Below are 13,501 nucleotides of genomic sequence, written 5' to 3' on the forward strand. Positions count from 1 at the left end.
TGCCTTTGAATCTATCTTTTAGACTAACCGGTTAATGCCTGCACAAAATGTTTGTCCAGAGTTTTAGTGGAATTATGCTTGATGGTGCTACTAGCAGCCGGTGGCTTAATTGAAGCTGATTGGCTGATCTTGGGTACGCCACCGCCTTCGCGAGCGGCGCCCTTTAGCTTCACCGAGCGAGTGGTCGCCGTTTTGGTGGCTTTTGTCGATGACGCTATTTTGTGAATGTGTAAATTTTTGTCAAGCACTGTTTACCGTTTACTGTTTAATTCGAAAGATCGTTAGTTAAAATTTTGCTTAACGTCTTCCCCCTACGCGCAGACATTCACTTAGAAATATATAAGAAGTGACTGTGACTGTGTTTAGCTTTGTTATTTTGTTCGATTCTTTGGGGTCGACGGTAAAAATATTTGTTTTTTTATTGGGAATTTTGACAAGAAAAATCTAGGTAAATTCCCAAAAACAAACAAATACGGCAGATGACAAAAAATTCAAGCCATATGACAGCTTTAACTGGGAGGGAGTGAGTTGCATTAAAGAATTGTTCGTTCAACTGCTGATTTGTAAATTATTTAAAACCACCAAGGCAATTGTTGATGCCTCAAACGCATTTAATAAAAGTCTGCTGCTGTTTTTTTTTGTTTTGGGGGTCGCCGCACTGATACGAACTACAAAAATAAATTCAAATTTAATATTTATGCAAATAAAGGCAAGAACAACAACAGCAACAAATAAAATTGCTGTACACATTTTCGCAAATGTGCATTGGTACCGCTTGCTTTAACGCTCGGTATGCGCCCCCGCCTGTCTATGTGGGTCATTATCTTGTTTACGCTAAAAGACGCAAGCGCCGACTGCGCGGCGTCAAAATCGATGACGCAGCAATAACAACAACAAGAGCAGTAATAGTAGCATGAGCAGCATTAATCGAATGAAGAGAGTGAGTTTGAAAAGAGCGAGAAATAGAAGTTTATTAATTTTAGTTTTCAACTGGCATTTGGCATTAGTTTAGCCCATGTCCCTATGTAATATGATATGTATGTAGAATAAATCTAGCTAGCCTTCAATTTCTTTTAGTTCGCTCTTTACACTGCACAAAATTAATACAAAAAGGCAGCACTCAACACCTGTGTGTGCCCCGTCTCTTACCCTTGCCCCCGCTCTCTCTCTCTCTCTCACTCTCTCACTCTCTCCCTCTCTTTCGTTGTGCAGTTGCTTAATAAGCGTTAATTGAATTTGATTTTAGTTGCATTCGCTAGATTTACAGCATGAGCAAAGAGCAAGCGAGAGATCGATTCAAAGCAAGAATACACACACACACACACACACACACGCGCACAGAGTGTGAGATAGAGCGAGACTAAGGGCACGTACGCGCTTAAACTTAAATGCGTTGTTTTGTATGTTTTTTTTTTTTTAGCAATTAATTAATTGTGTTTTAGCTAATTTACCTTCTTGCAGAGAGCCGCGATTGATCAACATGCTTGTCACCTTCAGCAGCCAACAGTAGAAGCGAAAGAAGAAGAAAACGCTTTGCAGCGTCGCCTCTGCAGCAGCGAGCGAGCGAGCGAACGCAGCGCAGCTAATCTGTTACAGTTATAGTTGTTTACTGCACTGCTGCTGTGTGCTTTCGATTAAGCTTCTATTTATGCTGCTTCTTACACTTTTGGGCCTGCTGTTGGCAGTTTAGAGAGAGAGTGACCTTACTAAAAAGTTCTACACAGTTGATGGTTGGTTATGCTAGGCCAAGAACTTTCTGCGTATGACAGCAGTGTTGCCAGTGACAGCCAGTAATTGCAGTTGTTGTTTTTTTGTTTTTACTTCACAGTTTTCTATTTTCTACTTTATGTGTTTAATAGTTGTTGTAATTGTAATAGTGTTGTACAAGAACGTCACGCTCTCATGCCAAGAACAGCAGCAGCAGCAGCGCAGCGCAGCAGCAAGCAGGCAGGCAGGCAGCAGCAGCGAACACAACAAGAACAAGCACTCAAGAGAGAGACTCGTCGTCGTCGCGCGTGTGTGTGAGAGCAAGCGAGAGCGAGAGTGAGGTAGATTGCAACCCGTTGGGCGCTGGCACGATTTGTTCACACTGCACACTGCCAATGCCAATTATTTTCCGGTGATTTTCACACATTCCCATTGAACGTACCGCACATGTTGTCGTTTATAGAACTATAAATGTTTAAGAACAATGCAGCACATATAAAAAATTTAACAAAATATTGCAATGCAAGTGAAGTTTTGGAGAACGCGCGCGTGCTTTTCAGGTCTGTGGTAGCGTTTAACGTTTGATGTTTGACGTCGTTCTCAGCGTTACTTCAACGTATGTCGTACTACTGAAAACGGCCAGAGCGAGAAATTAAATACAAACACGAGCCAAACCAAACGGCAATGGCAACGGCAACGGCAATTCCAACTCGCCAAACACACACAGCTATACACATTCAGTATGCAGCCGCAGCGGCGAATATTGCGGCGAAAATCAAAGCGAAGAGCGACTAAGCCAGCAGTGCTGACGATCATATTGGCGTGAAAAAGGCCAGGCTAACTTAATTAGTAGTCGTATAAGCATTATGACAAAATTATTTAATAAACAAAGTTAGCGTATGTTGTTTAAATATACAGCGCACAAATGTCTTATTTTTACTATGCATTTAGTTATGCTTGCCATGGCTTGAAATCTAATAAAAAGCTATAGCTGTTTGCTAGCGTGCTAATTAGCTGACTGGGCCGCACTGTTAGTTGAGCGAGCCTATGAAATTGAGAGAGCGCTCTGGCAAGCAAAAGAGAGCTGTCACCGCTGGCAGCAGACAGGCAGGTCGTGCGAGGTGAAACTTGCTGTATACATACATATATATGAGTTTGTGTGTGTGTCTGTGTGCTGAATTCGCTGTGCTGGCATGCGCGTCGTGTCGGTCCACCATGCGGTGGCGTGTGTGTGTATTGGAATGAAAATTTTTTGGTGCGCAACAGACACAGCAGCGGCACTAAGAGCAGAGCCGCAAACATTCGCTGCTGCTGCCGCATGCATGCCATCCACCTTATACTGTGTACAGTGGGGTCGTTGTCGTTATGTACGTGACCGGCATTGCACCACTGTGCCCCCCACACACACACACACACACACATGCATACATACACACACATAAGCGAGCAAAGCAAATTTTGCAACTAGGCACAGGGCGAGAGCATGAGAGGCAGAGCGAGAGCGGTAACTGTGGTGAGTAAGCAATTTGTTTGTATATGTATATTTGTGTGTATCTGTGTGAAATCGATTGAACTTTTTTCTTTCCTTGCCCCCTGCTAGCCAACAATTGAACAAATTCTGAAATGAAGCTGGGCGTTAAAGAGCAAACGATCGCTAGCTACATTGTTTTAAAAAAAATTGTACGCTCTTTATAGCATTCTCAAAATAGGCGCAAATGCAAGAACGCAATTTCCAATCATCAACAACAAAAGAAGCTACAATAAAAAATATACACACAACGTACGCACGTAAGCAAACACATACACACAAAATCACATAAGCAGATCATAATCGAAGTGCTGCTCGCTCTCTTTTAAAAAAGAAGAGCAAGGCACGCAAGGTAGTGAGTGTGAGAGAGCGTCCAACGAAAGGTTAAGACGCAACGGACGGGGTGAAGAAGCAGCTCTCGTTCATTAGCAGCTGTTTCCAGGTGCAGCGCTTGGACTGCACTGGAAAAACAAAAAAAAAAAAATACTCAAATCAGCTGTTGTGCTTGGTAAATCGACAAGTTGATTGTTGATAACATGTTAAAAGCGAAAAAAATGCGAAGCGCTGCCTGATAACAATTTAGCCAATACCACACACACACACGCGCGCGCGCGGGAGCTCTCAATTCTCAATACTTTACTTCACTGTTGTTTGTTATCAGTTTTGGCAACCGCTTGCACTTGGCGCTTGTGCTTGACGCTTGGCGCTTCATTTGTCAGCTATGAATCAACTTTTACGGCATTGACAGTACTTTTCATAATTCACTTTTATGGGTCATTATAGCAATAATAAACGGTTCAGCGTCAATATACATATAAATGCTTGAAAAAGTTGCTACCAAATAATTGAAAACAAATACAGATTATGTGGGAATATAATGTAGCTGAATATAGTTATTAGGTAATATAGCTGATAGTAAATACATTGACAATTAAATTGTTGTTCAATCAATTGCAAGAATCAAATGGGGTCAGCAGTTTTAGTTAAAGTTATTACATGATTCACTTGTTTCAATTATTTAGAGAGTCCAGCAATATGCAGTTAGTTCAAGCTCAAACTATGATCTCATTCGCTATAAAATTGGAACACATGTATAGGTACATAGTGCAAATTATCTAGGTCATTTAGCACAACTAACTAAATTTAAGTAAGAAATCAAATGAAATTAGTACAGCTTTTAATGAACTTTTTCAATAAAAATGAACGACTAAGCTAAGCAGCAGTACTACAATTAATAATAAACGATAAGAATCGATTCAGTAAACTCGATTTTCTGTTTAATCTCGAATCTTATAATTGTAATTGTTTCAAGCAGTAAATAAACTTTTATTTGAATTGAAGAACTTGAAAGATATAAATTTAACAAAATGTATTAGATGAACTTTAATCAGTTCGATAAATCTAATTGTGAGCTCAAGAATACAAATCGATGCATTAAATTTGAATTTGATATTAGAATAAGCCCAACTCAAATGTTTTAGGCATTAAATATAGTTTTACTGTAAACGAACAAGATGAACTCTAATCAGCGATAAGCAGTTCGATAAACGATGCAAATCGATGCACTAAATTGAATTTCTTTTTAATTTGAATAAGCCAGTCTGACATAACGGAACTTGCACTTTCAATTACAAACTTACAAAGCAAACAGTTAAGCGCCTTATGCTATTAATATTTAGACCTAAGCCTGCACTTGCTGCCAGTTTACATTTTGCAGATTAGAGACTTGGCAAAATCTTTTGAATACGTGACCGACGTCATAGCAATTCAATGCGATTTAATTCTCAGATAGGTAATTGAAGTTCAAGTACTTACTGCAAGTTTTGACGCCGCCCAGTACCAGGCTCGGTGACTGTTTGTTGCCCTCGGCAAAGGAGGAGGTTCTTGGACGACCGCTCATGGTGGACACAACGCTGCTCCTAGAGGCACACACACACAGACACGCTCTCGCTCACGCACGCTCTCGCTCTCGCTTACTCGCTGGCTCTCACACTCTCAGGCTTGGGTGGTTGTGCTTGTGCTTGGGGCAAGGGGGGCCTCAGTTTGTGGCGTTCTTCTTCTTCTTGTTTTAAAGACTCACACACACGCACGCTGCTGCGCCTCTCTCTCTCTCTCTCTTTCTCTTCTTTTTGTACTTAAAGTTCAGTTTTATGGTTGATTTCTTTTCAGCTCCTCCGTCTGCGATAATTGTTAATTAATTTACAATCGAATCTCGAGCTGCTCTTGTTGTTGTTGTTGCGCTCGCTGCTGCTGCTGCAGACACGACGACGTAGCCACAATTTGTTTATAATAAATTTGTATTTTAGCAGCTTTGCATAGTTTTCATTGATTTCGTTTTTGTTTTTATTCACACACAGCACACAACACTTGTCAATTGGTTAGCAAACTGTCACTGTTCAATATGTGTCTATGACAAGAAAAAAATGTGAAAAAAAATGTGTGTTTACAGCATTTCGATGCATTTTGTGCACGCAGCAGGATAAGAAATAGAAATAAAAGAAAGCACAACAAACAGCAGTTATGAATATCACGTGTTTTGTTTTAACAGCCCCAAACAGCATCCCACGCATTGCTTCACATACTTTTTGCTTGCCTGCCTGCACTCTCTTTCGCTCTCGCTCTTACGCTCTCTCCCTCTCTTTTGCTATGCTAGCTCACCCACATGCTGTGCGCATTGACGTGCTTTTTATGATTTCAATTTATCTTGTCACAAAGCCATACGGAGTTCAATAATCGCATTGCTAAGCTATGCTGCTGGCGCTCTTCTTCTTTTACTTGCTGTTGTTCTTGCTACCTGTGGTTATGTTTGCTTGCTCTTTGCGCTCGCCTGTCACTCTCTTTTGCTTTAACAGTTATTTTTTTTGAAGCATTTGCTGTGCGTTGTGCTGTGTGTGTGTGTGTAGTTTAGGTCAGTTTTGCATTCAAATTTTGGGAGTGTTGAGTTTCAGGGCGTGGCTGTTTAAAATATAAGCCACCATAAATTTGACCTCATTTCAAACAGCTGACAGTTCTTATCTCTTGCTCTCTCTCTCTATCTCTCGCTCTAATGCGCTCTTAAGCTTACATAAGCCAGCTTAGCGTCTGTACACATGCATAATCAAAATAAATCATAGTATATATAACAAAAATTATGCTGCTAAGCAAGTTACAAGTTACGCTTTGACAATGACACCATTTGAAATTAACTAGCACAGCAGACAACGGGCGGGGGGAGTGACATACACTGGAAAAATAAATAAATAGCGTATGCTGCTTTATTGTATTTGCAACTATTTTGTTTATTTTTTTAAACACAAACATGCTTGCTAATATATCAAATCACTCACTCTCTCTCTCTCTCTCACTCTCTCGCTGCAGTGCTCACTTGTAATTTATTTGCCTTATAGTTTTTTTTTTATATAGCTTGTGCATAAGCAATAAATTTTGGGTTGGTAAAAGTTTTGGGCGCTGCTTGAATTTATTTCAAGCGCAGCAAAAATGTCAGCTAAATGAATAATGACGATGACCTCTCTCTTTGCACAAGTCTAGCTGCCCCTGCCTCTCCCCTTTCTGCGCCAGTTTGATTGCTATAATTCTTAAGTCTTACGATGACGTTGGAGACGCTTTTCGCCGTCGTCGTGTCGTCATGCGGCAGTCGGTTTGACCCACAAAACATTACTAACTGCGGCAATGTCAAAAAAAAAAAAAAAAAAAAAAAATAAAGGGCTTGAAGTTAGCATGTGTGTGTGTGTGAGCTCATTCATTCAATTGGGTTTATTCCAAATTCGGTCAACACATAATCAAGCAAAGGTCACTTCAAAGCGCTCTTAACATGAATTTTTAGTTAGCTCTCGTCGTTTGTTGCCAAATATTGCGCTATCGATTATTAGATCGATTAGAATTTGTGCAGTCTGGCAACGCTGTGTGGCGCCAAAATAATGTACCAGGCGACAAATTAAAATGCCAAAAATAAGAAAGTGAGAGCCGTGTGAGCCACAGCGAAAATGGTCAAAGGATGATGGAGACGACTCCGCATAGTATGCAATGCCAACTAAAATAAATTTGCTGCTCCTCACTCAGACTCTCTCCTCGCTCGCTCTCAAGGTTAGAGAGTGTCGCACGTTTGGCAAACAAATTGGCGTGTGCGAGCGAGATAGCTGTATTTGAATTGCTTAATTGCATTAAATAAAACAACGTGGGCAGACAAATTGCAATCCTTCCTAGCTTGTTTCCTGGCCCACACACCCACGCACACATTCGAGAGCAAAAGCGCTGCCTACACATGTATGTGTGTGCGTGTGTTTTTGGCCTAGTTGCGTGTTTTTTTGTCAACTGCTGCCAAAGTTTGAAAGCGGTTGGTGGGGCGTCTGCGGGGGTGTAGCACGCTTGGTTTGATTCTAGCGACGCCTTTGTGTGCACGTCATATTCTTTGAAATATTTTTCGATATAGAGAGCACACGCTCTCCCACATTCTCTTTCGCCTTATTATTCTACTCAACAGCATTTTGGCGTATTTTTAGTTTCTTTATTTATTGACACACGCGCCCACGCTGAACAAAACTCAAGTATATAAAGAAATTTGACATTAGGCAAGATCTGGATAGCGCTAAAACGGCAAAAAGCGTGCTACATAATTTCAAGAGCAAGCAAATGCTACTAAATTTTGTAGACTAGTGTATTTTATGCTGCTGAAGATAGTAGCATAATCTTATCGCAGCATAGTATGACTAATGTAATATATTTAAATGCAAGTGTTTGTGTTTTGTGTTTGTTTTTAACAATGCTAAATGAAATGAATTCTATCAGCAGATACCAAGTAACAATACTTATCGATAACAACACACACACACTCACTCACGCTTTGTACGTAAAGTTAAAGAGCTTGCGTGACAAATAAGAAAGCGTCAGCGTCATAGTTAAATTTACTAAGCAACAAGAAGAAGAAAGCAGCGCCTGCATTTGACATTGACCATGGTATTTTATTTTTATCTAAAAGTTGCCGCCCCCCCAACAAGTTTCTTAACTCGTGCGTATATGATGAATTTCAAGGATGAGCGGATTAACGTTCGTTGCACAATTTGATGCACCTGCATATGAGTTAGCCCAACTCTAGAGCGGCGGGCGTCAATAGCAGCCCCAGCAGCAGTCAGCAGGACGAATCCCTGCGAATTTGTTGCTGCTAATGCCGGCAAGCTTAGCAAACCGCTTGAGCGCCCACACACACACACGCGCGCCGCACACGTGACGCACACACAGATGAAGGGACGGACCGGACGCAGGCAACGCGCGCGTTTTGCAAATCGCGTTATTGTCACTGCAGTCGAATTATGTAAGGCAGAACAACCGCAGCAACTCTTTGCGAACTAAGCAAATGAAATGAAATGCTTCGATTTGCGTAAATAACTGTCTCTGTGTGTGTGTGCGTGTGCAACTAACGAGCCAAAGGACGCTCAAGCATCAACTGCGTTCAATTTGCGTCAGATCGTTGTCGACTTCGTCAACAGCAACTGCTGCGATTTACTCAGTTTACATTTTTCTCTGGCTGCGGCTGGCTGCTGTTGCTCTTGGTTATTACTTTGGGCTGTTTGCGTGTCGCGTCGGTACGAACAAAAAAAAAAAAAAATAGAACTAACGCTAGTGCTGCAATGGGCGCAACTAGTGCTGCTTTACAACACTGACACGGCGAGGCGGCAATCGATGCGCAATGTTAAGCCCTAAAAAAAGTCACACACACATACACCCAAACATTTGGTGAGTATTAGAGAGAGCGCTAGCTACTAGTGTGAGAATAATCGATATAACAATTTGCGGCTTGCAAAAATTTGTGTACAAAGCCCAAAGTATTGGAATGTCACGCGCAGGCGAAGGACAAAACACACACATACCAATACAGTTGCAGCAACTAAACAGCTGCTGCTGCCAACCCCTAGTCCTAGTCACTAATATAATAACAGCCGCCAAAGCGTTCGGCTCGTTGCCAAGCAAACTATTTGCTTTAGTTGCAAATGCAACACACATGCATGTGTGTGTGTGTGCTTGTTAGTGTGTGTGAGCATGACACAGCGCACAGTTTAGTGCTTTTTGCATAGCATTTTTTTTATTTAATTAAACTTCCTTTTGCAGAGCGCGTTCGTTGCACATTGAGCCCAGCGTATGCGCAGTGCTCGCTGCACAGTGGTACACAAGCACAAACACACACATACACTTGCGAAATGGATTTAAGCCTATAATGCATTATAGTTATTTTTATGCATTTCTTCTTGTTTTTACTTGAAACAGCTGATTTGCATGCCCAGAGCTATTTTACATTCCATTTGTGTATTGGGGCAGACTGCAATTAAATATGCACCACTGTGTTATGTGGGTGGTGGTGGTGCTGCTGCTGGTGGCAGGGGGGAGGCGTGGCGGCTTAGCTCAGTGAACTGATTTTAAAACATTGCTTAATAATTTAGTAGCACTTAAAAAAATGTAAAAAAAAGGCATTTTGTTTTTTTTATATATGCACATAGTTAAATAAATAGAACATGTGTATATACGTCTATGTATATGTATTGTATATACGTATCTATACCGCATGAACACACGTACACAAGCTCGCTCACTCACTCACACACACAAGCAAGCAAGCTGATTAAGGCACTTGTTCTCACCACACACACACACATATATACATAACACGCCACACTCTCAAGGCTGTGGAGGCGGCGACGGTTTAAGGGGCGCTTGTGTAACGCAATTTGTTCTTTTGCATTACGAACAAAAAAAAAAAAGAAGAACAACGTCAGTGTATGTGTGTGCATGCTGCAAACAATTTTTGTTTTAAGCAAGGCAGCAAAAAAAAAATATTTACTTTAAATGGAAATTCTTTATATGTATATGCGCCATGTACATATGTACATATGTATTCATTTTCTTTCGGTTTTTTGCGCTGCTAGCATTTCTCTCATTTCTTTTTCACATATTTTCTTTAATGCTTTCTTTTAGCTACTGCTGCTGCTGCTGTCGCCGTCGCCTTACGCACACGCACACTAAACACGTAGCGACACATATACATACACACAACACACGCACACACACAAACACGCGGAGAGCGTGTTAGCGAGCGAGTGAGTGAGCAAGAGAGCGGGGTCGCGCTGCCGTTGCCTTTTTTTCGTTTGCTATACACCTTGCTTCCGTATATACTTTTTCGTTTCTTGTGAGAAAAAAAAAACGCTGTTAGTACAAAAGAAATTCATACAAGATACTTTTTAATATTTCGGTTGGAATCGTCTACAATTGTTTAATTATTTGCGGCACTGTAGCACAGAAATTCATTGGGCACCTTTGTTGCGTTTTGCCAAGTTTCGAATTTCCTTTATTACATTTTTTATTCGCTCTACCTATGCGCGCTGCTTCTTCACGCTCAACACTTCTCGCTGCTATTTCTATTGGTTTTTGCTTCAGTTTTTGTAAATTTAAATTGCGCTTGCTGCGGTTTTTAGTTTTTTTTTCTTTTCTTTTTTTTTGTGGTTCTAATTACTTTCGCTATTCACACACACACACTCACACTACACACATGCACACACACATTGATTGATAGTTAGTAGTATTTGTTGCAATTTGGCACACAGTTGCTGCTGTATCTTGTGTATTATGCGTTTTTATCTAACTAACTTTTTGCGTAATCTTTATTATTCAGGCGACAAAAAAGGCACTCACCCGATGTACGATTGGGTCATAGTTTTGGAATCTTGTCAGAAACGTTTTTAGGCATATATAGACTTGGGGCCGCTGAATGCGGACGCTGCATAGTGGCATAATCCCAAACAACAAACAATTCAAACGAACAACACAACAGTCGTGTAAATGGCATCTCACTACCTTAACAGTCGATATTACAGGCATAACTGAATAAAGAAAGTGAAATTCATGCGTTACACCGCGTCAGTTATCCTATTCAGCTGTAGCGTCTCAGTATGCGTATTATGTATTAGAAATGCTGGTCCCCGAACAATATGCAAAAGTAAACGCATGCTCAGCAATTGTGCATACAACAAAGAAAAAAGTGAGCTAGACATAGAGGAATTTAACGTGAAAAGAGAGAGTTAGTTAGTGTGCCAGCTCTCACTCTGTCATGACATTAGAGCGAGTCACGCACAGCAGGTGTGGGACTGATGCTGATTAGTTCCGATATGTTTTGTGTGACACGATATTTCCAACCGTGTGGAGCAACAGGCGACTAGCACCAAATTGATATTCAGGCCAGTTTATATAATGCCAAAAATATAGTTCACTAAAACAAAAAATATTATAACCTGCAGCTCCTAGATGGCACACGTTCTATACTTTTACAAGCGAAACTTGAGGTAAACAGCTCAACTGCCAACTATATACAGAGATACTCTCTACGTGCAGTGTAAACACTTGTATACTCTTCGTCACCACTCACGTGACGTCCTCGCTCACTATAGTGTCATGCTTACTCACGCTTACATGAGATAGTGTATGACTTACATTCAAATATTCTAGTATCTACAAATACTACAACAGTGAACTAATTATTTATATGTTTAGATTATTACTAAGCGAAAATGCGCATTGCATTAGCTAGGCTTTCAAATTATGGGGCCCAAATCAAGAAATACTCTTTAGTTGTTTGTCCAATATAAAGCGAATCAAAATTGTAGTTTTGTATATTTTCAAAATCATTGGTATTTTGCTCCCGTAGAGACGGCTCGCACGAAAATAATAGATATGAAATACATGCTAGGAATGGCCTCAAGGCTATTTTAGTTAATTGATTTATTAGATACATGACTTACTACTCTCACCAGTGTGCGCTATGTTTACAAGTATTATTATGTTAGATTTTATTGGTAATTACAATTGGAGGGACTGACTTGTGGATAAAGTAATGCAATACGGACCATTACTGCTACATTTCATAGTGCAACAGCTATGCTCTATTGTCGCCAGCTCATCAATCTCCCTGCTACTCACATAGTATCTTTGCTATATTTTCATTATCTATAGTATTTCCTTCTATATGTATTGTTCTTTAACTAATACTATTTTTTGATACAATATATTGCGCTATAAGATTTAGTAATCCGAGGTAAATCTTTTTCGACAAATTTTAAGCGATACATAAATAGAAATTAAATAAATAGGTGTAATGCTACAAAAAACAAAATTCATGGATTTTGAATTTATGATAATAAGAAATATCGGGTTGACTCGTTAGGTCGTAAATTCTGTCTTTATTATACGAGGTATATATAATACGAAATCGTCGGTCCTCACCACACTGAACGCCCCAATTGATCCCGCCCCTAAGAACCCTCGAGTGATAAAATACATATATAGCGTTAGTAGTTAAGGTATTTTTGGTTTATGATTTAAGTCACCTCGTTATAGTTGCGTAAGTATCGTCAGGCAGCGGGTGCCGGAAAAATTGCTTCGTATAATAATACTGTATGATGGCCAGTGCAGGTATTTGGGCGGCTGTGCGTCCTCTCTCTGTGTCCCTTCGTGCTGGCTGTGGCTCGCACAACTGAGCGCTGCATTGACAGCCAGATCTAGAATCGTTCTGGACCCGTAAGGCCCAGGGCAGATCCTCGAGTGTCTCAGCTTTTTAAGCTAAGATCACACAAGTGAGACTTTATGTTCATTCTTCTGATAAGGCGATTCGCCACAGGCGAGGTATAAAGGCTTTTTGCCACGCAGAGTCTGGCACTATAACTTATTTTGAATGGCGAGGCGCCTCTCATCTTCCTACCCTATTATCTATGACATTCTCATCCATGTCCAGTACTTCATATCACGGCTCGAAGACCAAATGTATGCGCACCCGAAGCCAGAGGTGACTCTCGCAATCTATTTAAGAAGCTCTAGACAAGTACTCCTTCTGCAACTCGAAGCTATTATGAGTAAATATGGGCTACATTCTATGACAACTAGATACAAATATAAATTTGCATAATAGTGCTGGTAATCAAATACATCGAGAAACCATATGTGTGTTGATTGTATTTGACCATCTTAGTCTCGTCATTAACTCACTCGAATGTCGTGCCGCATTTTTTGTGCTACTGGGCGATCCTTCATACTGGCAGAGTAAATATGAGACCATATTAGGAGAGCAAGAAATAAGCCAAAGACCAGATATAGAGACAACCATTAACAAACAGACAGGTTAACATTGTAGCAACGACGCCATGCCACTGTACGTTAATCTTCTCTATGTCGGACTCTCAGTGCCCCCACAATAACTCGCTGATGCCTGGACAGGCATATCGCTTACGATAA

General features: G+C 40.6%; 1 protein-coding gene across 3 annotated transcripts in view; it reads right to left on the reverse strand.

Annotated features, from left to right (window-relative positions):
- LOC108606312 (protein kinase shaggy) overlaps positions 1 to 5,433 on the reverse strand; it is a 37,814-nt gene extending 32,381 nt beyond the window's left edge. Inside the window, exon 1 of one of the 3 annotated variants that reach the window (XM_033294486.1) lies at positions 5,051 to 5,433. In XM_033294486.1, the coding sequence (XP_033150377.1) occupies positions 5,051 to 5,135 (85 nt within the window). In that variant the 5' untranslated portion in view covers positions 5,136 to 5,433. Of the gene's footprint in view, positions 1 to 28; positions 182 to 1,451; positions 1,826 to 5,050 lie in introns of those variants that run through there. The other 2 variants (XM_033294487.1, XM_033294488.1) reach the window with 2 other exon arrangements.
- Between the last annotated feature and the right edge of the window lie 8,068 nt (positions 5,434 to 13,501).

The sequence above is a fragment of the Drosophila busckii genome, chromosome X, assembly GCF_011750605.1.
Source record: "Drosophila busckii strain San Diego stock center, stock number 13000-0081.31 chromosome X, ASM1175060v1, whole genome shotgun sequence".
NCBI lineage: Eukaryota > Metazoa > Arthropoda > Insecta > Diptera > Drosophilidae > Drosophila > Drosophila busckii.